The 25,284-nt window shown below is 36.8% G+C and overlaps 5 protein-coding genes and 1 pseudogene across 5 annotated transcripts; 2 read left to right on the forward strand and 4 right to left on the reverse strand.

Moving 5' to 3' along the window:
* Window positions 1-2,228: 2,228 nt before the first annotated feature.
* On the forward strand, window positions 2,229-4,493 carry LOC119979946 (ricin B-like lectin R40C1). Its single transcript, XM_038822566.1, has 8 exons — window positions 2,229-2,330; window positions 2,441-2,559; window positions 2,643-2,762; window positions 2,886-3,108; window positions 3,414-3,523; window positions 3,683-3,805; window positions 3,917-4,136; window positions 4,223-4,493. Coding segments are annotated over exons 2-8 (903 nt in total). The 5' UTR covers window positions 2,229-2,330; window positions 2,441-2,454; the 3' UTR covers window positions 4,225-4,493.
* A 4,092-nt stretch (window positions 4,494-8,585) lies between these two features.
* Window positions 8,586-9,677, forward strand: LOC120016018 (ricin B-like lectin EULS3). The gene is made up of 3 exons (XM_038868578.1): window positions 8,586-8,793; window positions 8,875-8,997; window positions 9,110-9,677. The coding sequence occupies exons 1-3, from the start codon at window positions 8,689-8,691 to the stop codon at window positions 9,335-9,337; spliced, it is 456 nt and encodes a 151-aa protein (XP_038724506.1). The 5' UTR covers window positions 8,586-8,688; the 3' UTR covers window positions 9,338-9,677.
* Window positions 9,678-11,447: 1,770 nt separating this feature from the next.
* On the reverse strand, window positions 11,448-13,148 carry LOC120016572 (NAC transcription factor 47-like). Its single transcript, XM_038869408.1, has 3 exons — window positions 12,862-13,148; window positions 12,433-12,761; window positions 11,448-12,311 (listed from the first exon to the last, which is right to left on the reverse strand). The coding sequence occupies exons 1-3, from the start codon at window positions 13,022-13,024 to the stop codon at window positions 11,700-11,702; spliced, it is 1,104 nt and encodes a 367-aa protein (XP_038725336.1). The 5' UTR covers window positions 13,025-13,148; the 3' UTR covers window positions 11,448-11,699.
* A 3,218-nt stretch (window positions 13,149-16,366) lies between these two features.
* Window positions 16,367-16,801, reverse strand: LOC120017335. The gene has a single exon (XM_038870510.1). It carries the CDS (start codon window positions 16,799-16,801, stop codon window positions 16,367-16,369), a length of 435 nt encoding a protein of 144 aa, XP_038726438.1.
* Window positions 16,802-17,998: 1,197 nt separating this feature from the next.
* Window positions 17,999-21,101, reverse strand: LOC120016571 (annotated as a pseudogene).
* Window positions 21,102-21,180: 79 nt separating this feature from the next.
* Window positions 21,181-24,780, reverse strand: LOC120016573 (aquaporin SIP1-2-like). The gene is made up of 3 exons (XM_038869409.1): window positions 24,303-24,780; window positions 23,285-23,557; window positions 21,181-21,493 (listed from the first exon to the last, which is right to left on the reverse strand). Exons 1-3 carry the CDS (start codon window positions 24,597-24,599, stop codon window positions 21,332-21,334), a joined length of 732 nt encoding a protein of 243 aa, XP_038725337.1. The 5' UTR covers window positions 24,600-24,780; the 3' UTR covers window positions 21,181-21,331.
* Window positions 24,781-25,284: the final 504 nt, after the last annotated feature.

Here is a 25,284-nt window from a genome sequence, read left to right on the forward strand (position 1 = left end):
CTTTGTCAAACAACTTCGCCATCCTCCACCTCTGATTACCCTATTCAGTTATTGTGTGGTGCTAATGTGAGAGAGAAGAAAGAGAGAGTTGTAAAAGTAAAAGCATAACGTGAGGAGAGAGAAGGGAAAAAAGTGGTTAAGATTTTTAAAATTTTATAATTCAATCTATGTGATATGCTGAGTTGGCTTGTCACCTAGATTATGTAAATTTATAGACATATATCATTTTGGTTCTTATAATATGAATAAGTTTGTTTATTTAACATTTGGCCTAAAGCACGAGCATCCAAGCGCAACTCCATCTCTTGCCCCCACTTATTCAAATGATCCCAATCAGGTTTGTGCTATAACAAAACCATAAACATGTTAGTGGACATGGAGATGCCCAACCTATAAGAATGAGACAAAGATATTAATTTTTAATTAATAACAATTATATTAATTCCTAGCTAGAGATAATATGTCTAGTCATGACTTATCTATCTACACAAACCAATGCAAGCAACGACAACCAAGAGGTAAGAGCGCTGGGCATATGCCGCCAAGAACTTGTGCCCAACAACGTTAATACCAAAGATAAAATAAACAAGTGTAAAACATGCCAAATGGCCTTTGATTTTTTTGTTTCTTAGCACAAATAAGAACATATTACAAGCCACGTCAATTTAACCAAGATAATGATATGGAGGATCATGCCCATTGTCTAACTAATACTGAAATTCTGTAAGAAAGCGATTGGGAATACTACCGCTTTCAAATAATTCTTTCAAATAATAATATTTCTATACACTGTTGTCCCACATTGCTTGGATATTTTCAAGTGGTTTGGTTTATAAATAAAAACTCACACCTTCTCAAATAACAAAAGCTTGTTCCTATGGTCTAATTACTAATCGAGACGGTTCAGAAAGAATATAATCATTAGGTTTGATTTTTTCATGGGAACCTAATAACCCAATAGTATTGTAGCATTTAGAAGATCGAGTGCTACATAGAGGCTGAGCGCCTCTAACAATAGGTCAGGGGTTGAGTTGTGGATTTGGGTCGGGGCTGAGTTTTTAATGTTTACTAAAGACAAATTTGTGTGTTTTCGAGTTTTCTTTCGAACACCAAAAAAATCGTCCCAATCGAAACTCAAACGAGTGACTTATGACCGAACACACTACTGTCAGAAATATAACTAATTCGTAAATTTTGAGCCTAGATTTGACCTCTAAAATGTTCGAATCTCCAAATAAATATTAGACACAAATCTGTGGGTTTTTTAGTCTTCTTTTGAATGCCACAAAAAATATTCTCAATCGAAGTTCAAACGAGTGAGTTATGACTATCCGATCATATTGATGTTAAACACACTAATGTCAGAAACATAATTTTGATGCACAAACTTTGAGCCTCGATTTGACCTTTAAAATGTTCAAATCTAGAAAAATATATTAGACACTATTATGTGACTATTCGAGTCATCTTTCCATCGCCAAAATATCGTTTTATTAAGTAGTGACCAAATTGTTACGTTTAAAACGTGAAGGACTGAGTTGTTACACAGTCTATCTGTGAGGCACCAAATGTATCCTTTACCCGTTGAAATTTAGAAGTAAAATAATAGTTGAGGTTAATAAAAAAGAAATTTTAAATATTTTGTTCTTAATGAAACAAATCTTATTCACTTATAGACCTTATGGGGAGAAAAAAATTAGAGTGGATTTCTTGGAATAAAAATTGTGTTCTCATATTTATTGAAATTCAAATATAGAATTTCAATTGTTTTTGAAATTCTATATTTGAAATTTTTTATTTTTAAAAATTTGTTCATTTAGTCCAAATTTCAAAAATGCCCAATTTCACTGGTTTTGGAATATTATTATTATGTGACTATTCGAGTCGTCGTTTGGGTTAGAGTATGCGATGTGGTGTGCCACAAGACTACACAATAATATTTTTGCGGATAAATATGATGCAAGTTGTGTGAGGACTTGTACAATTGATTTTAACACGATTCTTCTATAACTTTATTGGCGTTAGCTACAATTGTTGTTATGCCAACACTAATTAATTTTGTAGCCACCACACGTGATTATAGTACAGCCATTACTAACAATGGTTGCCGACATCATCACATGTGAGTCTATACTTCACAGTAGAGAGATGAGAAAGATGATAAGAAAACACAATTAAATATGAGAACACAATTAATTATGAATTTCAAATTAATAAGAAAATGAGAATGAGTCCCAATTCTCACCTATTTATACTCATACTCATGCTTCCTAGCTGCTCACACCACTTACTAGTTACTTCTCTTGGATTTTCATCATAAATACTTACTTGTATGTTCTCTTCTCCATTTGGGCCTACTGCTACTTCTAATTCTACCTCTACCTCTACCTCTGAACATTCAATTAATATCCCAACTTTTGTTTAATTTCATGGCATGCAGGCACACCCAACTTCATGGCTACTTTTAGAATTATCACCATCGCTGCTCCCACATTGAGCATGAGCATCAGGAATGGCAATGTCCTTCTTGCCACCACTAATCCAAATGATCCCAATCAGGTCTTTGTTACCACAACTCTACATAATAACAAAGCTATAAAATTGGTTCAATTTTATGGAATTTGTTGTTGTTGTCATTGAAGGAATGGTACAAAGACGAGAAATATGCGCAAGGCACGACGGACCAATACCGCAATGCCTTTGCCCTTGTTAATAAGGGTACTGGTCAGGCCATGAAACATGCTACTGGACATGCTCAACCTGTAAGAGTATACATATATTTCTCCAAACTACTGATCTCATTTCTTTTCAGCACTATATATATGACCTAATTTTTACAGTAACAATAATATTGTTCTGTGAAAATTTAATTAATCAATCTGCAGGTGGAGCTAGTTCCTTTCAATCCAAATAGTACTTTGGATGAGTCTTTGTTGTGGACCAAAGGAGTTGACGGGGCTGAAGTTAACAGTCCGATCTGGATGCTGAATAATCTTGAGCTCGCTCTGGATGCTGAAGCGGCGAATACTAAACCACTTGATGGCACTTTAATCAAGATGTGGAAGTGGAATGGTGGAGTTAACCAGCTATGGAGCTTTGTCCCCAACCGTAAGTTTCTTAACTTTGATGTTTTAGATTTCATCGATCGGCAAAGGTATATTAATTTGTGCTACTGTCTGTCGATCTGTTCGTTCATATTATTAAAAACCTCGGCATGTGGTTGTTACTATAACAAGGCTGTTGTTTTGTGATCCATTTTGGGAATAATCAAATATATAAGTTGAATTAAAAATATCCAATCTTCTCTGGGCTTTGATTTGTGTTTGTTCTACTTCCAGCTCTAAAGCGCCAATTAATATCCTAACTGTGATTGTTTTTGTTTAATTACTTGGCGGCTCCATCTCTTTCTCAAGTTACCACGGCTACTGTTAGAATACTCACCTTGGCTGATCCCAAGTACAGTATGAGCATTAGGGATGGCAAGGCTATTCTTGCTACAACTAACCCCAGTGATCCCAATCAGGTCTGTCTTACATATAACGATTGAGGAACAAGATATCGCTACACTCAACGTGCACATTTTTTATACCATCATCATTATTATTATACTTTTGGAATCGAACCTTATATCTTGTGCGAGACATAAATGGTTTCTATTTTATGGATGTTGTTGTTGTTACAGGAATGGTACAAAAATGAGAAATACGCACATGGTGTGCAGGACGAAATCGGCCGCAAAGCCTTTGCACTGGTTAATAAGGGTACTGGTCAGGCCATAAAACATGCTACTGGACCATACCAACCAGTAAGAATATATATTTCTCCAAACTGTTATTTTATTTTATTTTTAAGCCGTTATGACAAATTTTTTTACAATTATGATAATATTATGTTGTGATATTTAATTGATCTGCAGGTGGAGCTAGTTGCTTTCAACCCGAGTTCTGTGGATAAGTCTCTATTTTGGACCAAAGGAACTAATTGGGTTCAAGGTAACAGTCCGATCTGGATGCTGAATAATCTTGAGCTAGCTTTGGATGCTGAAGCGGCGAATACTAAGCCATTTGATGGTACTTTAATCAAGATGTGGAAGTGGAATGGTGGAGTTAACCAGCTTTGGAGTATTGTGCCCTACTGTAAGTGATCTCTTGACTTCGCAGTTCGAGATTTATGGATCGAAAAGGATTTATTCTATCTAATTATATCTTCTTCTCAATGACAGAAATGTAGGATGACAGGGGAGCAGTTGTCGTGGTGTTTCCATTTCAAGAAGCTTTATGCTATTTCCCTTTTATATCGACGTGTGCTGCTGTGCAGTGTCTCTCTGTTATGTCAAAATAAAATCTTCATACATAGTTGTTACTATGTCTAGGCTGTCGTTTATGTTTTGGAGTTAATAATCATTTGTATGGCTTTTTTATGTTATGTATTCCACGACAATATGTAATCGCTCTCCCCAAATAAATTGGTAATCTTATCTATAATGTGCACTAGTAATACTTTTTGTGTTATCGTTTTTTACTTTTTGGTTAATAAACTTACCGATCAGGCCAGAAAACATGTTGGCGGTAACGCTCAGACTGTAAGCATTCTCAAAATTTCTTATGTGGTGCTTTATAGATAATGATATTGTGCTGCGGTACGTACAAAGAAGAAGTAATCTTTAGGTGCACAAAGTCCTTGATTATCGACATGCATGACAAACATGATCGAACCTACATTACATTTAAACATCATGTGGTGGCTCAACCACAAGGATAAAAGTCAAAACCATCATGGTAAGAGCCAATCAAAATCTGGGTCCTAAAATATCAACCCTTCCTGTTAACAACATAAATTTCAGATCGATTGGACATAAAAGTGTTTGTATTTACTATTTTCATTGAAGGAAAAGATACAGCCCTGTACACTATATACGTAAGCATGTACAGCCATAAAGCAGAAACAAAAGACAACTATAACCAATAGGAACTGTACACGTAGATATGGTACCAGCAATATAGCCATCATAAAATATAGGCAAAGTTGATGTAGCCATTCAGAGAGTCACGAGAAAGTTGACACTGCAACTAGGATGTAAACTAGGGGGATATTAGATGTCAGAGACCATCACCAGAAGTTAACTAGTCTCCTTAGCTTCATTAGCTTAGTCACTGACTGTCAAATGGATAGAAAGACTAACCACGACAAGAAAACAAAACACACGAGGCCTTTTTGTTAAATGATGTCATTTTATCATGGTTATTAGCACGAGGTGGTTCAAATTCTATGAAGGAATAGAATAACCCTCAAGTAAGAAGTGTTTTGCCTATTAAATGTTGATCAGACCAGTTCACATGGGCAAAGTAAATCTCTTTTTTTTTTTGTTGAGTAAGTAAGAAATAAATTAAGAAAAGAAAAATTATAAGATAAGAGGGGCATACCCCTAGAATGTTTAACAAAAAAAAAAAGAAAAAGAGGGGGCTTAAAGCCAAAAAAAACATTTGGCCAAAAACTCTAACAGAACACAGCAGAACAAAGATCATAGCAATAGTCTAAGACTAAAATCACCACACAAGGACCAAAGAAACTATAAGAGGCAAACCCAATTGCAGAACCAGTAGAAGCAACTAGCACCCTAACAATCCAAAAGAATACTGGTTGCTGAAATCATCAATCTCCAAAGAAGACCACCAATCATCAAGCATAATCTTGTCTATACCAAACCCCAAGAGGCAAAAGGACATGGGTACTTATGGCCATCTTTGAAAGGTACGGTGCCAAGGCCATTAACTTGCTCTTCACCATATCTGTAACAAAATCCACCACAAAACTTGGAGACCTTGAGAATTGATCATGATCGATATCTATTATTACGTTCTTTCCATGACTCATACATTGTACATGACAAAGCAAAGTTTGGCAATTGTTCTGATAAAATTGTTACCTTTTAGCCGAGAACAAACCCAAACTACTAAATCAGGCCAATCTAAACTTGGCCATACCAGACCTGTACGAAGCTTAATAATTTGCCAAACCTCCGAAGAAAAGACACACTCAAAGGACAGATTCATATGAGTCTTAGCACAAGATACACATAAATAACAGGTTGGTGGAACACTTAGTCCAAAGTTCACCAACCTATCCATTGTATATAGACGTTGGGAACAAGCTACCCATACGATAAATCTTCGTCATCACTCAAAATGAATTGTTTCATGGCTGACAGACGCAACTCCATCTCCTACCATGGATACATTTAGAATATTCACCATTGCTGACCCCAAGGTCAGTATGAGCGTTAGGAATAGCATGGTCATTCTTGCCACACTAATCCAGATGGTTTGTTATATGTGTTAGTGCAACTCTACATATAACAAAACTATAAATGGGTTTAATGCAAATTTTTTGTGGTCGTTGCTGAAGGCATGGTACAAAGACGAGGAATACGCATAAGGTGTGACGGACCAAAGGTATCACAAAGCCTTTGCCCTTGTTAATGGGGGTACTGGTCAAGCCATAAAACATGCTACTGGACATGACCAATCTATAAGAATATAAATATAATTTATTTTCAGCACTATATGACCAAATTTTTACGGTAACAATAATATTGCGCTTCGAGCAACTAATTATAATGAATCTGCAGGTATTTTGGATAAGTCTTAATTTGTTGTAGACCAAAGGAGTTGACGGGGTTGAAACTAACAGTCCAATCTTGATGCTTAATAATCTTAACCTCGCTTTGGATTCTATAGCAGGGAATGCTAAAGTATTTGATGGCACTTTAATCAAAATGTATAAGTGGAATAGTGGAGTTAAAGATCCCAGTGATAACCATCCCAGAAGCATCCTAGCTGTGCGTGACATGTATTCATTAGATGTGGTTTTCAATGGACCCTTTGCTATGTTGTCACCACACCCATTGAATACATGCCACACACTGTTGGGATGTTTTCGGGATAGTTATTACTAGGTTTTGTTGAGCAAGATAAGATAAAAGACTGTTCCATTGCACCTTAATCAAAAGAATTCGGTTTATTAATAAAAACTCACCTAATTACTAAGTGAAATGGTCTAGGAAGAATAAAACTGTACGGGTTTGATGTATTCACGATAACCGAATAACCCAATGGTATTATAGCATTTAGAAGACCAAGTGCCTTCTTTTTGGAATAATTTAGAAATGGTCGAGTTAAAGCTGTGTCAACCAGTTTATGAATTGAAGATCTTTCTTCAGTCTTTGTTCTCAGTTTTCCTCTGTGTTTCTTCTCTTTGTATTCATCATCCTTTATGCTAGGGTTAAGGTTAGAAAGGGGTTCTAACACATTCATCTTTTATTCTCTTTGCCCAATTATAATTAGGTGGCTGCTGCTGGATTTAGGTTAAAGAGAGAATCCGATGAGAATGAACAAGAGGCGAGTGTCTTTGCAGGGTTTAGGTTTTCTTTATTTCTTTTAATTTGCCCCCTCAACTCTTCTCATTTCCATATTTCACCCCTTTACTTATATTTCATTTGTTTAAACGGTTATTTTCAGATTTTTAATTACCTCCAAATTGTCAAGATTAATTCAACTATACCCTTCAAAAAGTTAGGATTTTACATCCTACGCGTAGGATACAATGCTTAACTGGAACCAAATTTTGTGAAATCCAATATGTTATTCAACCATCATCAAGCCTGGTTGTATATGAAAATCATGTACAACAAATCAGTATATGAGAGTGTAAGAATGCAAAATAGTAAAAACCCCAACAAGTTCATATGATATATAACTTTAGGTTTTAAAATAAATTTATTGGTGAATTCTAAGAACCATATGAATAACAATACAGTCATCAATTTAAATTGCATCATAAAAACCATCTATTTATTTCCCCAAATAAAATTCATTAATGGTTAAAATTAGAATCAATACAATAGTGAGAAAACAATAATACCTTCTCTTGAATAAGTAAAAAATATTAATTTTAAATTAATAATAATTATATAATATATATCTAGTCAACAAATCATATAGATCCTCCTAACATGTATCACTCATCAAACATTGATTATTGACTCTCTTTTTTGTTATGAATTATGTTATTTTATTATGTTTATTAGCATGAGCTGGTTTAAATTCTAATTAATAGTAGAATAATACTAGTTATGAAGCCTTTTGTTAATTGAATGTTGATGAGTTCACATGGGCAAAGTAAATAGTGGCTAAAGATGATCACTCAAAATGATTTGTTTAATAAATTATAGCTGGCATCGAAACCCACTACCATTGACCATCAACCCAACCCAATCCACACTTGGTTAAAAAATACCTAATTTTGCCATGTGCATGTGAACGAATTAATATTTATGGATGCCTCCTAGTCAAATTTTTTTTTAAAATTTAGGGCCCTTGTTTTTTGATTTTTTTTTTGGGCAATGAACTGGAAGTCTGGAATCTAAATACAATAATATGATATATATATATATATAAAAGAAAATACAATTATTCACATGTTATATGATTCAAATAATTAAGAAAATGATAGCGAGTCTCAATTTCACCTATATATATAGACTCATGCCTCCTAGCTCCCCACACCACTTACTTCTCTTGGATTTTGATCATAAATACTTGTTGTATGTCCTCTTCTCCATTTGCGCTTCTTCTACTTCTACTTCTACATCTAAATTAAACATACATTTGCGCAACTCCATCTCTTACCATGGCTACTTTTAGAATATTCACTCTTGCTAACCCCAATTTGAGTATGAGTATTAGGAATGACAAGGTCATTCTTGCCACCACTAATCCAAATGATCCCAATCAGGTATGTGTTACTACAACTCTACATAATAACAAAACTATAAATGGGCTCCCAACATTATGGAATTTGTTGTTGTTGTTACAGGAATGGTACAAATACGAGAAATATGTGCAAGGTGAGATGGACAAAATGTACTACAAAGCCTTTGCCCTAGTTAGTAAGGGTACTAGTCAGGCCATAAAACATACTACAGGACATGTCCAGCATGTAAGAATATATATTTCTCCGAAATGCTTATTTTATTTTTTTCACCATTATAACCAAATTTTTACAACAACAATAATATTGTGCTGTGAAAAATTAGTTAATTAATCTGCAGGTGGAGCTAGTTCATTTCAATCCAAATTATGTGGATAACTCTCTGTTGTGGATCAAAGGAGCTGACTTTGTTGAGGGTAACAGTCCGATCTGGTCCATCTGGATGCTGAATAATCTTGACCTCGTTTTGGCTGCTGAAGCAACGAATACTAAAGTATTTGATTGGACTTTAATCAAGATGTTGAAATGGAATGATGAAGTTAATCAGCTATGGAGTACTGTTTGCTAGTATAAGTTCTTAACGTTGTAGTTTGAGATTTTATTGATATGTAGGGGGATGGGGTGTAAAAGTTGCTTTGATATGCAGACGGACGAGACATACAAATAGAGGTGCGGGGTGGGGACGGGACGATAATGATCGGCACTCAATCCATCTCGTTGCCATCCCTAGCTCAACCTATAAGCATTCTCAGAATTTCTGTGTCAAATATGTGTTCTTTTACAGTAACAATACTATTGTGGTTTGGTACAATAAAAAAAAATCTTCAGATGCACACTAGTTGCTTTCAATCCAAATGTTATTCACTAGTCACCATTGTTGGACAAACGCATTGACTAGGTGGATGGTTATCGTCCAATATGGATGCTTAATAATCTTGAACTCACTTTGGAGGCCCAAGGAGTGAATACTCAAGCCTCTGATAAAACTTTAATTAATATGTGGAATTAGAAATGGTAGAGTTAACCAGTTTTGATGTATTGCCCCATTTGTTGGTGTGGCCTGACAAGTTTGTGACTGCATATTTTTTTACTTTTCAAAAAAGAAAATAATGACACCTCATTTTATCTTCTTCCCCATTCTCGAAAACCCTAAGAAAATCAAAACACCCAAATCAAAACCCCCAAATATCAGAACTCACATATCAAAACACCCAAATTTTCAGATTATCCAAAGCGAGACAAGAGGTAGAAAGAGAGAGTCAAACTTTAAGTTGATACAAAGAAACAGAGCTTTGGAAACACGAAGAGTCAAACCCACGACTGTCGGAGCGTATGTGTGGTTGGCAAAAAAATCAGTTTCAGGTTGGTTCTGAGTTGGACAACAACACGTGTTTACAAAATATTTACATGTTTGGATCCTAACCCGGATTTTATTTCAGATGTACTTAATTTACCAAACTCGGATTGGTTTAAATCCAAACAAGTAAATCGAACAATAACATAATCCGGATTAGGGTTCGGTTAAAAGTTCTGTGTTTGGACTCAGTCGAACAAAAATTTTGTGTTTCGATCCAGATTTCGGACATATAACTTATTTTCAAACTTGATTTAATCCAGATCAGATAAATTTGATCATTCGAACCAGACATAATTTTATCAACCTTAATGTTAGTCGTGCCAGGATTAAAACTTTTCCAGTGGCAAAGCCTAGCAGGCACAGTAAATATGTGGACAGAATAAATGTACTAAATCCACACTGGAAAAATGATATAAGTGTGTTGTTAAGGTGAGGTCAGGCCCATTATAATATTGAAGTTATTCAAGCCCAATAACACAATGTTGGGGCTGGCCCAATATTGAAAAGGCCCTGTTACTTTCAGAAATATTTCATTCTGCTGTCATTCGGTTCTCTCACCTATCAATCACCAAAACAGAAGGGTAAATTTTTATATTCAATATTAGTGATTATATATCATTCTCATGCATTCGGTTCTAATCTTTAATAATCTTTTTGTGTTTGTTTCTTATGACTCTTAGCTTGCGTATATTCATTATTGTCAATTAGTGCCCATGATTGCTTGCTCTAATCAACACACAGATCCAAGCTGTAAAGGATATTCCTATAATCCTTCCAATCCTTGGTCCACATGAAGAGGAATCAAGCCCATTATTGGTTGATCAGAATCATCATAGTATGATCACAACAACGGTAATATATTAAGGGGATAAGACCATATCCTATATATCCAAGCGAATAACTTAAACAATGTATATCTCCAACTAGAGTAAGACTTAGTTGTGGATAAGTGAAATGACAAGTGAGACTCGTTGTTTTGGGTTTCTTATGTTCTAAATCAACCGTCAAAACATAGTTATGCTTGTTGCAACTGATGTGAGGATGGAATTTCACATGGATAGCTTTTATTCCATGGAAAAAAATGATATAAATTTTTTTGCAAGCCCATGTAACCTTATTAGAAGAGAATTAAAAATAGAGAAATAATAATGTATGCTCTTAGAACACTAGATAAAGATGAAAAATGTGTATTGAAAATTAAAAAAGATATGTATTTTAAGTTTTAAAAATTAGGTGAAAGAGTATTCATCACGCATTACATACACTTTGATGATCAATTCTTAACAAGTACTCATAGAACACCCATTAACAATACTCGATCTCCCAATTCAAACACTAAGCAATCTTTTAATTAAAAATAACAACTTTGAATCATTAGACATAGAACCCCCTATTTTATTTTATTTCATTGTTTTCTATCGTCTTTTTGACTTTCAAATGGCATCTGCTTTTTCATACCATAAATCAACACACACATACAACCCATCCATGCACATCTTAACAAACAAGGCTTGTCTAACTTCTTTTTTTTCCATCAATTTTTGGGCTCTTTGTTCCTTTTGGAACAGTCTATCTATCCTTGGAATTGAAGGTGAGGACTGAGAAGCAACTGCTGATTGATCAAGAATGAATGGTTTAGAAAATTGTACTGCTGTGGCGTATGATCAGGTTGGGTGGGGGAGTTACTTGTGAAACTGCAAGAATTGATGAGTTTCTTTGATGGGTGGTTCAGTATATCGTCATCAGTAATTGAATTTTGTCTCTTAAGTTTGTTCTCCATGTTTGGGGCACTTGAATTGTTCAATGGAGGCAGCTTCGGAATCATGTAACTGCCGCTGCTGCTACCGATGTTTCCACCAGTACTGGAGAAGGCCTGGTCTTGTGTTGCAGTGGTGATGTTGAATGCTGCAGTAGAAAAATCAAACCCAGTTTGGTTCCCCTGATTGTCTGAAAGAAAGTTGGTCAAAAATGAGTAGTCCAGGGCATCCAATAAGTTGGAGAAGGAACTAGATTTCTGGGGATTAAGCCTGTTATGGCTAACAGGGGTTTTCAAGGCCGGTAGAGGGGGATCTTGGACAAATTGCTTCTGCTCTTCTTCTTCTTCTTCTTGACCACTTGTTGCAGCTGCTATTGATGTTGAAACATTGGATTTCCTGTAAATTCTGCAGAGAACCCAATGGTCCAACTGAAAAAAGAATGAAACCAATTAGTTACCGTTCCATTGAATTTAAGAAAACAGAGAAACCCAATACTTAGTACAAGATGAACAATCAAATTGAGCAAAAATTGGAAGTGATGATGCTCACCCTCATAGGAGAATCTTTGGACTTGATTGGTTTGTTGTTGTGGTTATAGCTTAGGGCATCTGCAAGCCTATATTCATGCATAATCCAATTAGTTTTGACACCCTTTGGAGGCCTTCCCTTGTAGAACACAAGAGCTTTCTTTACACCAAGGTTTTCTTGCATTCCTCCAACACCACCGGCCACCATCTTTGATGCCATGATAATCTTGTCTGTGCCGGTCGCCTTCCAATACCCGGACGCAGCTGCCCTGTTAGGCCTAGCACCATTCGGGTACTTCCGGTCTCGTGGACTAAAAAAATACCACTCTTTCTCACCAAAGGCAGCCATGGCTGATGATCAACGATAAGAACAAAAAAAACAAGAACAATCAACATGTTATTTGGACATAAATTACTTCTCACCAGAAAAAGGAATAAATGAAAAAGGTACCTGGTAAGTCCCAAGGATTAAACTTGTAGATATCGACATCGGCTATGATTGAATCCAGGAAAGGTGTGGATGTAACCTTCTTCCTAAGATAATGAAGAATGAGCTCTTCATCAGTTGGGTGGAACCTAAATCCTGGTGGTAAGCTTGATTGAGGATTCTTCATGTTTTCTACAACAACCGTTTCTAAACAAACCCAAAAGAAATTCAAACCAAGATTTTGTCAAAACTAATACTAAAAGAGAGAGGGAAGGAGAGAAGAGGGGGGCTTGAAATTTTTGAGAGAAGAGGAAAGGGTGCCAATTTATGGAGGAGGAAATTTTGTCCTTTTGTGGGGAACGCAAAGTTAAAGAGATTAGGCCAAACAAAAGAGGAAGAAGAAATTCAGTTTCAAAAATGTTTTGTATAGGACAAGAGTTAGTGGGGTCCCCATGGAGAAATATATCCAGCTGGTGTGTGAGAGAAAGATAATTGGTTTCTTCCCATTCTCTTGCCACAATCCTCCACCCATAGAAAACATGACGGCTGATTAGAGGATGAGGTTGATCTCATGACATAACATTCTATTGAGATCAGAACTGGACACGTGTACTCCCATTCTCTTTGTCCTAATTGGAGGTAAACTTAACCAATCATAAGCCATCCACGTGTCCCACTCATCATGCCGTAAATCTATGAACAACTTGACTTGACTTACTAACTAGTTTTTTGCTAATTCAAGGATTAAGTGGTAAATACAAGTAATTATATAATGTTTGTTTGTTAGATTGTGAGTAGCGTATTATTGTGGGAAGAGGAGGATACCTCATACTCTGGACGCAGACAAGAAAAGGACAAAACCAAAAACACACCACCCATAAAAGGACAAAAGAAAAAAGAGTGGATAAGTATTAAGAATTCCAGTTTCTTAAGGATCAAATTAGGGTTAAGCACTGTTCTATTCAATCTTTTTTGTGTGGTGAGCTGCTGGCCAGGCCAACTCTGTTTTGAAGCTATCAAAGTACATAAATATAACTGTTATATTCCTAGTAAAAGTGGCTCTCATGGTCATTGACTGTTGACTAGAATATGCTCATTTTGAACTCATTTGATAGATGATGAGCTTGAAGACTACTGGAGACCACTCAATCTCATGTGGAAACGCAACACTAGCTGGAACTGGAAGCAAACACACCCCCCCAATAGGACAATTTATATCTGGAAAGTAGTGCTTGACATAAATTTAAGGGTTCACGAATGACTGGTTTGTTTAGCAGAAGAACATGCATTCTTCATTGCCAAACCATACTCAGCTAACCAAGAATCATCACCTCTTTCAATTCCTAGGCAAGGTTAGCACTAAAACCAATGAAAATTAGGGAATTAAGCGTGGCGAACAAGTGAGAAAGCTGACTAGGATATTGATATTTCAAGAATTTTTAAATTTATTCTGGCATATTTCTTCATTTAATTATGCAGTTCTATTCTATCCTGTCTTATCTAATTTGAATACATCACCAAGTTTTCTGTGTGTCAAGGGACCACCAATATCTAAACATGGACAAGGACCTACAAATTAAAAACAAGGGCAGAGTCAAGACTTGAACAGGGCTTAGGACACACGTGTGATGTAAACGACATGGATTACGTGCAGTCATAGTAGGTGAGTTTTTGATTTAGTCAATATAACAGATACCAAACAAGTATCTCCCCTAACACTCATGACTTGGTTATATATGGTAGATTATGGAAGCTGCAATATAAGAACGGCATCATCCCTTATATTGAGCATAATACAACACGTAACATGTTCGCTTACGTGTAAACTATGTGATTATATCTCCAATTAGTATCCATGCTCTAAAGCAGCCAGGTCGTAGAAATGGTGTACCTATCCCAAATTGCGTCCCTAATGAAACCCAGAAAGTAGTACTTTTGACAGTTCAAAGCAGTATAATATACTATATAATATATCTATTGTTTGCACCTGGAAATGTCAGCATAAGCTAAGATGACTATTCAATTAAAAAAAGGGGGGAAGGAAAAACAAAAAAGAAGTTCCAAAATCTGGGGAGACTTTCACCAAAAGAAAATAGGGCAAACTTGGTATAGAAAGAGCAAAAGCATGGGACCTTATTTTAAACTATAAAGTAGTACCAAAAAAGCTAAAGATTATCCACAACTCTAAAGTAGTAGCAGATATATATCATTATATCCATCTTCAAAAGCTTTTATTTTGTTTTAGATGATGGGCTTCACGTTCTGTTTTGTTTGCATGCAATATTAGGAGTAGTAATATGAATTTATGTCATCCATGATGCAAAATAAAAGTATCTGGGATTTTCAAAGTCTTCCACCAACATATTTCTTCATTCAAATGCACTAGGTAACTTGTTCAGCTCAAATTCAAATATTCACATGTCAAATTTAGAACATAATATAAACACATACATCATCTTGTCCTCAAAAAAAGGGGCTCATAATTTAAGTCTCTTGGCTCTCTAACTTAAATCAAGGGAAGAACAAGGAAACCAGTGGTAAAACCATTATGAGACAGTAAAGGTAAAGAACAAGGAAACCAGTGGCAAAACCATTATGAGACAGTAAAGGTACTACCTTCATGTTGCTAGATGATGATAATTGTCAGATTCCTCTTTCAACGTAGTGTGATGATTGACCTTCCATTTATCTGCTCAGATAAGATAAAAAAAAAATTGCATTAAAGCATGGATTGTAATTCTTCACCACAAGGATATGGAATTCAGGCCCTCAACACCTAAACCAATGTGGATTGATTGTTACATAAAGTTGTTAAGAGGATTTGACTGAACGTAGGTTGACTAGTCAAGAGGCATGCAAGCATGTAGGAATTAAGCATAATCTAGCTGATTTTCAAAGGCAGAAGATTTTTTATTGTAACCCTTGTACTTTTCCACGTTTGGTTCACCTAATCTAGTATTTAGCAGCTATTTGATGTCATGCGGGGCACTAGATAGTGAGTTTGGCCTAAGCTGGAACTATATGCAGGAAAACAAGGTTATAGAATATCCAATGTACTTGAGTCAACAAATTATCATCACCCTTTATCCCAAAAGTATGGGGTCGGCCACATGATGAGTCTATGAGAATATCACCAGGAATCCACCACATGTATTTGTTTTCTCCATTCATTTCTATCATGGATCATACATTCATCCACTCCTATTAAATTCATATCATTTCTTATTACTTCAAGCCATGTCTTTTTAGGTCTACCTCGTCGCATCATACTCTCTCCTATACAAATTCTCTCATTCCTCTTCACCACCACACCACTATTTCTACGTTGAACATGTGCATACCATCTTAAATTATTTTCTCGCAACTTATCTTCAATAGGTGCTACTCTTACCTTAGATCTAATAGTCTCATTTATCATTTTATCTTTCCTATTGTGGCTACACATCCAACGAAGCATTCGCAATTCTGCTACATGCATTTTCTTGGATATGTTGTCCCTTGATAACCCAACACTCGGAATCATACATCATTACAGATTTGCAGGTCGAATAGCTGACCTATAGAATTTTCCCTTAAACCTTGAAGGAATTATTCGGTCGCATAAAATCCCTGATTCACTCTTCCACTTGTCCCACCCGTTTTTCATCCTATTAACTACATCATCACTTATGTCTCTATCTTCTTGAAAAATCGATCCAAGATATTTAAAAGCCTTATTTTTTCGTACTTCTCTCCCATCTAATTCAATTGCTTGTTTGTTCCCTCGCCTAATCTTACTACACGTACATTTCATATATTTTATTTTAGTCCTACTTAGTTTAAATCTTTTACACTCTAATGCTTGCCTCCATATTTCGAGTTTTGAGTTAACTCTCGATATTGTGTCATTCACGAGAACTATATCTTCCGCAAACAACATGCACCAAGATACCTCACCCTGGATATGTCGTGTGAGTTCATCCATCACTATGACGAACAAGAATAGACTTAGTGCCGACCCAAATTGATTTTCGGATATCCTGGATACCGATCTCAATTTCCGTTCCACAACTCTCTTCCAAAGTTCTCGAGTCAGCAAATGCTTTAAAAAAAGAATGACAGTATTATTTAGAGATTCAAAATGAAAAGGGATTTGCTTTCTAATCTTAAGCAGGATGAGGATCCGGATATAAAATTTCAAGAGACAGCATAACTTCTAATATATAAAGTTCCACCGTTCAATAAGGAAGCTAATTGCACAATTTCATAAAGTCTACTGCCATCTTTCTCAGCATTCAAACAAACCATGTATACTTCTTATAAAGTCATACACCATGTCACCACGTTTGACAAACAACTAATTTCTGTATGTTTGACACAATAAAAGCATGGACCTGCGGCCCAGTGCTTCCAATCAGTCACAGTTCAAATCTTTGAAATAGCCTCCTCACAATGCGGGGCACATCTTTACTTTTTCCACCCTGCTTCCCCAACAGAAGCCTTGTGCATTTGGTCGTTTAACCTTTTTTTTAAAATTTATTTTTATTAATATTTTGACATAATGTTTAGCAAACTCTTCAGAAACTTATAACATCAGCTTACCTCAATAAAGCCTCATGCTTATCCCGTATGCATATCATCTCACATCAATCTGCAGGGAAATCAACCTCTGAAAAAACAATACAGGAAAAAAGAGATTATTCTCATAATAGAAATCAGCACCCTTAGATCCCCATTAACAGGAACCAACGAAGAAAAAGGAAGATGAAATCAAAGTATCAAATCAACACCCCCCTACTTTCTCAAAAAAACCCAAGAAAAAACAAAGGAAAAATAGATTAAAAGCAAAACACAACGTCACTGCAGAAGTTGGTATTCTAAGCACAGTAAACATCACCATTTAACTACATCAAATAAAATTTCAGAATTTGAGACTAGCAATGCTGGGAAAGTCATAGAAGAGATTTTATCCATTTTGTCGGCTCGGTTAACTTGGTTCTCACTTATATGTTCCACTATACCAAAAATATAAGTTGCTAAACCAATGCCACATAGGTCTTTTGGAATTTTAAGTTTCTGTCTCCTCCGAACGCCCTTTTGCAGCATATATCTCCAGCAACATTCTTCATTTGCTCACAATTAAATGTCATTGATCTCATACCACACTTACAACCACAGAACATCTGTATAGTGTCAGTTGAATGAAAACTCAACAATAATTATTTACATTAGCTACAAGGATCTATATTCAGCTTTTTCCCTAAATCAAGCAATTAAACATCCTCTTCCCCAACTTACACAGATGACTCAAATATTAACTAGCCTACATAGATTTGAGAGGTTGGATAGTTGAATACATGAACAAGTTCCCCGAAACAAAACATTTCAAACTATGAAAAAAAAGTTCTTTCTAACTTCAATGTGGATGACTTCTAACTTCAAGTGCAACCAAAATGAAGACCAGGAGAAGGGTTTTCTTTTGGTGGAGAGGGAGCTGAGGGTGTTTCACAGTGATAGAGAAAGTAAAGTGTGCTCTGAGAACACATGTCGACAAGAGTTCCATTCATTGTCATAATTAACTGGAAGCAATCAAGTACGTGGGGGGAATTTTGTATACATGAAGTAACCAGAGAGCTCTATGTAGGTGCATGCGTTTGATGGAGATGTAATGCTGTATAATGCTGACTGTACAGTCATGCCACACACAAAAACTGCAATTTTGAGACTTAAGATGCATGAGAAGCTAATGATCCCAGAAAGAATCCTCGCTCGCTCACAACTATTCTAGCTTCAGGTTGTCACACAGAGTAATTTTTTCCGATCAGTTTTTTCAGAGACTGCCTTGGTCTGTTTGCCCGACTGACCACGACCACTATCTTTTGACTCTTTAATCTGGCAAACAGCAATATGTCTATTTGCTAACCAAGCCTGAATCATCTCCTTTATCTTTGGTTTGACCAATAACTGCTTTTCCTTCATCTCTTTGTAAAATTTATCTACTTCAACTTCCAATTCAAGAAGAGCCCATGTATCAGAACAATATATGAGCTACAATCAGGACCTAAGCCACTTTTACAGATCTCATGCCACACCTTAAAAACATTATCAAGCTGGCGCCAACAAAAACTTCCTGATCAACATAATATAGGTTTCAATAGTGGGTTGAAAGATGCCGTCCATTTTTATCATCTTCTTCAAAAGAACAAACATTTCTTCCCCTGTCCTCACCATACGCAACAAGGCATGGTAAGTCCGTAATGTAGGGGATAGACCACGCTGCAACATCTCATCGAAAACCTGCTGACGACCTCAACTGTTTTTCGCGCCCTACAAAGAGGCTTGATCAGTGAGTTATAAGTACCAACATCAGGATCTGTACCTTGTTCTTCAATTGTCTTCATCAGATTGATGGCCTCTTTTACTAGCCTCTGCTTCGCAAGAGCATGAATTACTGGATTATAAACTTTTCTCTCGGAAAATAATTCCAATTTCCTTCATCATTTCGTAGAGCTTAAATAGGTTACCCAACTTTGAAGGACAAGACATGATGCTCTCATATGAGACAACATCATAGAAAATGCCTTTCTTTCTCATCTCCATCCAAACTCTTTCAGCTTCTCGTGGACTACCAATCAACTTACACCACCCATTGAGTACAATATTAAAGCTCTTCGTATAAATAGAAAAACATCTTTATTACAAACATCAAGTGCTCAGCATCTTCCACATTCTTGTACCGACAAAGTGCAGATAAAAGGCTGTGAAACTCATCTATCCCCATATCAAATTTAACCTGTTTATATGCATAGAAAGTGCTTATAGCACAAGCTACATCATGCAGTGCACAACATCTCCTTGTCATAATCAATAAAGTATGTGGCTTGACAAGTGACACACCAGTCGTAGACCCTCTCATCTCAATGCCACCCTCTCATCTCAATGCCCGAGCTGTGTCAACTTTCTCATCTTCCCAATAATAGATACCATTAAGTGGTACTCTCGCACAAAATGGGTATAGCCTGGCTACTTCCCAGAATCCCAGCCCCGAAGAAGAATGTGAACACCGTCTCCCAATCATTTCTTACCCGAGAAAGAACTTCATCCACCAACTCCTCTGTGGCTCTAACACCACACTGCTCAAGCTGGTTTTTCATCTCCACTCTATTGCTAACCAGTTCGCGCAATATGCCCACAACAGTATTTACACCGCGAACAATACCTTCATCTCTCACCACAGGACACATGCAGGAGAATTTCAATGCACGGAATACTGGAAATTCAAACACAATACGTCATTCATCATAACAACAATGAAACACTCAGATCCAATCTCTAAGAAGAAAACTTTCGACTACGATTCACTTTTAGAAACAAAATCACAGCAACAAAAATGGATTTTCCCGGAAGGACCATATCAAAATCGGCATTGATACCTGAATAAAAAGCTCAAGATCCTTGCCAACGAGGACGAGATCCATATTGCTATCGAATCAAAACGCGTGAACGTGAACCCGACTCCCCGAACTTCCGGCGTCAAAATAACTGCACAACTCCAGGGAGAGCCCACCTTGGGCGACACTTTTCGGTTGTTAATGATGACTTCCTCGGTGACCGAATCAGTGGTCATGCCGGGCATAAAGAATAATACGAAGACTGTTAATTCTCTGGTCTGTACTCGCTCTTACAGCTGAAATTATCCGCGTCAAAGACGACAAGCAAAACGCTTCCATAACGGTGGATTTTGTCAGAGAGGGACTCATGGCAAGGAGGACGCTTAAGCATTTTGTCGTCAGGCGAGTGAGTGGTGGTAGTCAGGGTGAGAGGGAGAGGTGGAGGGTTGCCGGCCTGTATCGAGGAGGAGTTCGGCAGAGGAAGGTGATCGGTACCGTATCAGCCCGTTACCAGCGGTGGCAGGTGCCTTGAGGGACTGAACCGCCGGTTCTTGGTTCGGATCAAGCCCTCCTAACCTTCCAACGGCATTGGAGATTGCGATTAGAGAAACGTTGATGATGTAAAACGACAATGCCGCTTCTGGACTGAGTCGAGTGTCAGTCCGTCTCTCTAAAATGTCTGTGTGAGCTGTCGGTTCGTGAATTGGTCCCCCGAAGCCGAAAGAGAAGACAAGATGTGGATCTTTTGGGTCCGAATATTATTGAGTAAGACCCACATTTCAAATACTGGGCGGTTAAGGTAAAGGAAGAAAAAGGGCTCCCCTTTCCATCCCCATGTGTGGTATCCCATTTACGTAATACCTTATAGAGATCTCAAGTGCAAAACTCTCCATCCTTTCCGTGAAAAACACTCTCCTTTTTAATGGCTTTCATATTACCTAGATTTGGTCATTTGTTGTTCAGAAACCTGAAATGCGCACACACAGAAACATATTCAGTAGTTACAATTAAAGCGAGACTTCACTGGACATTATCATAACTGTTCAGGTAGTGAACATAGAGAGATTCTAATTCTTATTACATGAGATGGTTAAGTTTATCTACTTGGGTGGAGGATGCCAGTTTTAGGCATTCTTTGCTTTCTTCTTGGCTTTGATCACGGGTGGTGGAAAAATTACGCGGAAGATCCAGGCAGCCAATATTGCTCCAACGAAAGGACATATCCAGTAAACATAAAATTGCTCCCAAGTGTTGTGCCAGCCGCTAACATACGCCCACCCGAAGGCCTGTGGAAAAACATTTTGCAGTGTAGTTATGCAAGCAGTTGTAAAGAAATGCGAGATGGATCAGAAGATAATGAAAAACAATGTCTTGTAGGGGGATGGTTCTAGTGCTTAATAACGAGTATATTACATAATTTACATTCACATTACAAGAAATAAAATTTATACAATAGGAAAGAAGTTTCAGTAGGAAGAGTTATTAAGAAAGAATCAGATCAGAAATGGAGAATGATAATGATAAATGAAGGGCCCTTTCTTGCCTTCTTGGACTGGAGAGTATGAAACCATGGGGGCTTCCATTGCTCATTTAGAAATGTTGAAAACAGAGGGAAAATTCAAAAAAAAAAAAGAGAGCAAGAAATACGGAAATTATAATGCCAATTCAGAACGAATGTATTCACCGTAGCTCAAAAACTTCCTGCAAAAGATCTGACATTACAAAATTGTGTAGAGATACTAAGTTCAAAAATGAATTGGATCAATGCTCACCATACAGACATTTCTTATCCACTACTTGTTTTCAATCTAATCTGAAAACACAAATCTAAAAGAACGAGGCCATGAGAATAATATCATCTTATGGGTCATTTGAAAAGAATTCCAAACCATAACTGATTCTATCATGGTCATGGATTGATGTAGACAACCCTAAACTATTTGGGAGTCGAGCAAAGGCTTTGATGATTATGACTACCTAAACCTCCAAGGCTCAAACCTATATCATTCACCATCTACATTTTCAAAAGATTATTTTTCAATCATAGAAGCTTTAACGGATATCTTTGGATCCACATCTGCTTCCCATCTTTCTCATCCACTTGCAAATTACAAGAAGGATCCATCAAGATTTTGACGACACAAAGGCACTAGAGGATCAGCCTTTTATATTCTGATAAGCAAAATAATTATCACAAAGTCATCCCTGCAATTACTGGTTCTGTTTGATCCCCATTAGAGGCAAAGGGCAAAAAACGACAAAAAGGTCTTTCGTTTCTTCTCTTTGTTCTTCTAACAGAGGATGTGAAAAAAGGGAAGGGAAAATAATCATGGCAATAATTCGACCAATTCTTTTAATAACCAGTAAAGAATTTAAGAATAGTTACCATACGCTCAACATAGTTTTCACCTTCCAACTAAGACGCCTGCAAGGGATTCATAGAACAATCCAATGCATGTCTTGCTCATTGAGCAAGATAGAAAAGGAAGTACTACTACCATCCCAGTCAAAAATCACGCCTGCTGATTGCGGAACTCACATGTGCCTTTGTATGTCAAACTTAGTAAAACTAATATATTCATACTTCTATGGACAAAAAAGGTACAAACCCAGCCAAAAATCAGACATGCATAAGCCACATGTCTTACATCAAAAAGAACTCCATAATTCCATGCATACCAAAATTACAAGAAAGCAAAATTCGATAAAGAAGCATGCAGAAAATGGAAAGTTACAAAAAACTAAATATCAGTTTTAATCTAACCTGATCTGTTACAACTCACATCACTTTTTTGAAAAAAACTAGCTTTAATTTTTCTAAAGTAACAAAAAAAATTTGCCAATAGAATACATGCTGGGTCTTCGATTCATATATTCTTTTACTTCAATATATATGGTGATGATTAATTTAAAGATGATGTTATAATCTACTCATAGTATATACAAATTCATAATAAAAGCTATACGACAAAAAATAATGATTGCTACGTCATTAGAACATGTAATAGATGTCCAGAGTTGTGGAAACAGAAAAAATTGATGAAAGATGCAGAATAAGAACCAGGTGGACTACTCACATTCGCAGGATTCATAGAAGGCCCAGTGTAACCTGAACCTGCAACCACCAATGCTACAGTTGCCATAGCAAGTAACCATGTCTTCAATAGCAAGCTCCGAGGACCCCTAAGGATAATTACAAGGACGGCAAAGGTAATCAGAAAAGTCAACACCCCTTCAGCAACGGCTGCGGTATGCACGTCAACCTTCAAAGAAGGTCCCCCAAGCATATGCTTGTACTGCTTTGGCATCACCTCCATGATGGCCAGAGCACCACCAACAGCCCCTGCTGCCTGTACACAGGACATTATTTGCTTATAAATAGCTGTCCAAACAAATTAAGCATCACACAACCTGTTGCTCACTCTCTCTTTTGCCCAGATGAATCGTTCTACCCTTGTGTTCCAAGGATGTTTAGTAAAAGTTTCTTCCCTTTTGAATAAATCTAGTTTTTACTTGGACACAACCAAAATACAAAGGTCTATACTACCATGGTTGTCTAACAGTTCAAGCATTGTTTCTTGACAGATTGTCATTCTAAAACATTTGTTATTCATTTTGAAATCCCTGATTACAACAGAAATCGATGAACATAATAAATTAACAATAACATGATAGTAGTTCATGCGTTTCGACTACTTCCACAGATCAAGCTAAGTAAAGACACGAACTTTTTTACAAAAACAAAGCCAATGGAAAAAAGCAGAATCAAAAAAGAGAAAAACAGTGATATCGAAAGTGAATTGGAAAAAAAAAAAAATTCTACAACAACATAAAGTTGAGCAGTCTAAAGAAGCAGACTTTAGAGGAAAGAAAGGACCACACATACAAAAAGCCAAATTTTTGGACCACAAAGAAGTACACTTAAAAGAAGCGACTGAAATATAAATTAATTGAAACACACAGCTATTCAGCCGGGAAATTCATCATAAACAGCAAAACAAGATGAAGCATGCACAATTCAGCCACATCCACTACATTATATACACACAAAATTATCCTCATAAATGCATTTTGTACACGCATGTACGGATGTACCTGTGCTGGGAAGCGGAGAGCCATGGAAAAGAGGCTGTCTCCGCTGACACCGGCGGCGTAAAACGAGGCAGTGCCAGTTGGGTTGAAAGTGGCCCCACCAAACGCATCCCCGATCAAGGTAAAAACGAAGACAAAGACGAACACAATAAAAGTAGTGATAAAAAGGGAGGCGTAAGCCACGCCTTGCACCCCAAGCGCAGTCGCTATGACGGAAGTCAGAACCCCAAAGGTTGAAGCACAGAAAACCCACATAAACGTGAGCACCCCATCAGCAACGGCAGACTTTATGGCCCCCATCTTGAGTTAAGTCAACCCCTTTCGCCACAGCAACAGTGAGTATGTATGCGGGAATGTATATGTCGGTGGCGGTGGCGATAAGAGGCGGCAGGGGGAGTAGGAGAATCCCTGCTGCTTCTGCTTCGGAATTTGTGATATGATTGAGAAACAAAAAAATCGTTCCTTTTTTCTATTTTATGTAGAAACAAATTAAAGATAAATTGACTGACTGACTTACCTAAGAGCATCTTCAATGCTAAAATAAATATCAAGTACTTCAAAATCATTCTCTCTCTTCTCTTCTATCCTGGGTGGCATAATTTAATTGGGTGAGTGGATCCCACAATATACTTTATTCATCAACACTTCATATTTTCCAACACTTCAAACTCATTTATTTATTTTCTCTTTCTTTCTTTCTATCATCTCTCTCTTACTTTTTATCATCTCTCTCTTACTTTTCATCACCTCTATCTTCATTTTCATCACCTCTCTCTTCCTTTTCATCATCTCTCTCTTCACTATTCATCAACTATATCCATACTTCATATTTCAAGTGTCATTTCCCACAACAACCTATAAAACAAGTGTCATTATCAAGAAAGTGAGTTTTCAAGTGTTCATTTTCATCCATTGTAGAACTCCAGCACTCTAAATTTTCCATAAAGTTCACTTTTGGACACTTAAAAAATAGTTTTCAAGTGTC

This window comes from Tripterygium wilfordii, chromosome 15 (assembly GCF_013401445.1).
Source record: "Tripterygium wilfordii isolate XIE 37 chromosome 15, ASM1340144v1, whole genome shotgun sequence".
Classification (NCBI taxonomy): domain Eukaryota; kingdom Viridiplantae; phylum Streptophyta; class Magnoliopsida; order Celastrales; family Celastraceae; genus Tripterygium; species Tripterygium wilfordii.

Bases quoted from the DNA above. Each gene is read 5' to 3' on its own strand.
- LOC119979946 (XM_038822566.1), top strand. From the start codon at position 2,455: ATGGCTACTTTTAGAATTATCACCATCGCTGCTCCCACATTGAGCATG. The intron at 2,763-2,885 runs GTAAGAGTATAC...ATCAATCTGCAG, and splicing joins CTACTGGACATGCTCAACCT to GTGGAGCTAGTTCCTTTCAA. The intron at 3,524-3,682 runs GTCTGTCTTACA...TTGTTGTTACAG, and splicing joins ACCCCAGTGATCCCAATCAG to GAATGGTACAAAAATGAGAA.
- LOC120016018 (XM_038868578.1), top strand. From the start codon at position 8,689: ATGGCTACTTTTAGAATATTCACTCTTGCTAACCCCAATTTGAGTATG. The intron at 8,794-8,874 runs GTATGTGTTACT...TTGTTGTTACAG, and splicing joins ATCCAAATGATCCCAATCAG to GAATGGTACAAATACGAGAA. The intron at 8,998-9,109 runs GTAAGAATATAT...ATTAATCTGCAG, and splicing joins CTACAGGACATGTCCAGCAT to GTGGAGCTAGTTCATTTCAA.
- LOC120016572 (XM_038869408.1), bottom strand. From the start codon at position 13,024: ATGAAGAATCCTCAATCAAGCTTACCACCAGGATTTAGGTTCCACCCA. The intron at 12,762-12,861 runs GTACCTTTTTCA...GTTGATCATCAG, and splicing joins TAATCCTTGGGACTTACCAG to CCATGGCTGCCTTTGGTGAG. The intron at 12,312-12,432 runs GTGAGCATCATC...TTCTTTTTTCAG, and splicing joins CCAAAGATTCTCCTATGAGG to TTGGACCATTGGGTTCTCTG.
- LOC120017335 (XM_038870510.1), bottom strand. From the start codon at position 16,801: ATGGATGAACTCACACGACATATCCAGGGTGAGGTATCTTGGTGCATG.
- LOC120016573 (XM_038869409.1), bottom strand. From the start codon at position 24,599: ATGGGGGCCATAAAGTCTGCCGTTGCTGATGGGGTGCTCACGTTTATG. The intron at 23,558-24,302 runs GTACATCCGTAC...TCCTGTGTACAG, and splicing joins CTCTCCGCTTCCCAGCACAG to GCAGCAGGGGCTGTTGGTGG. The intron at 21,494-23,284 runs GTGAGTAGTCCA...GTTTTTCCACAG, and splicing joins CTTCTATGAATCCTGCGAAT to GCCTTCGGGTGGGCGTATGT.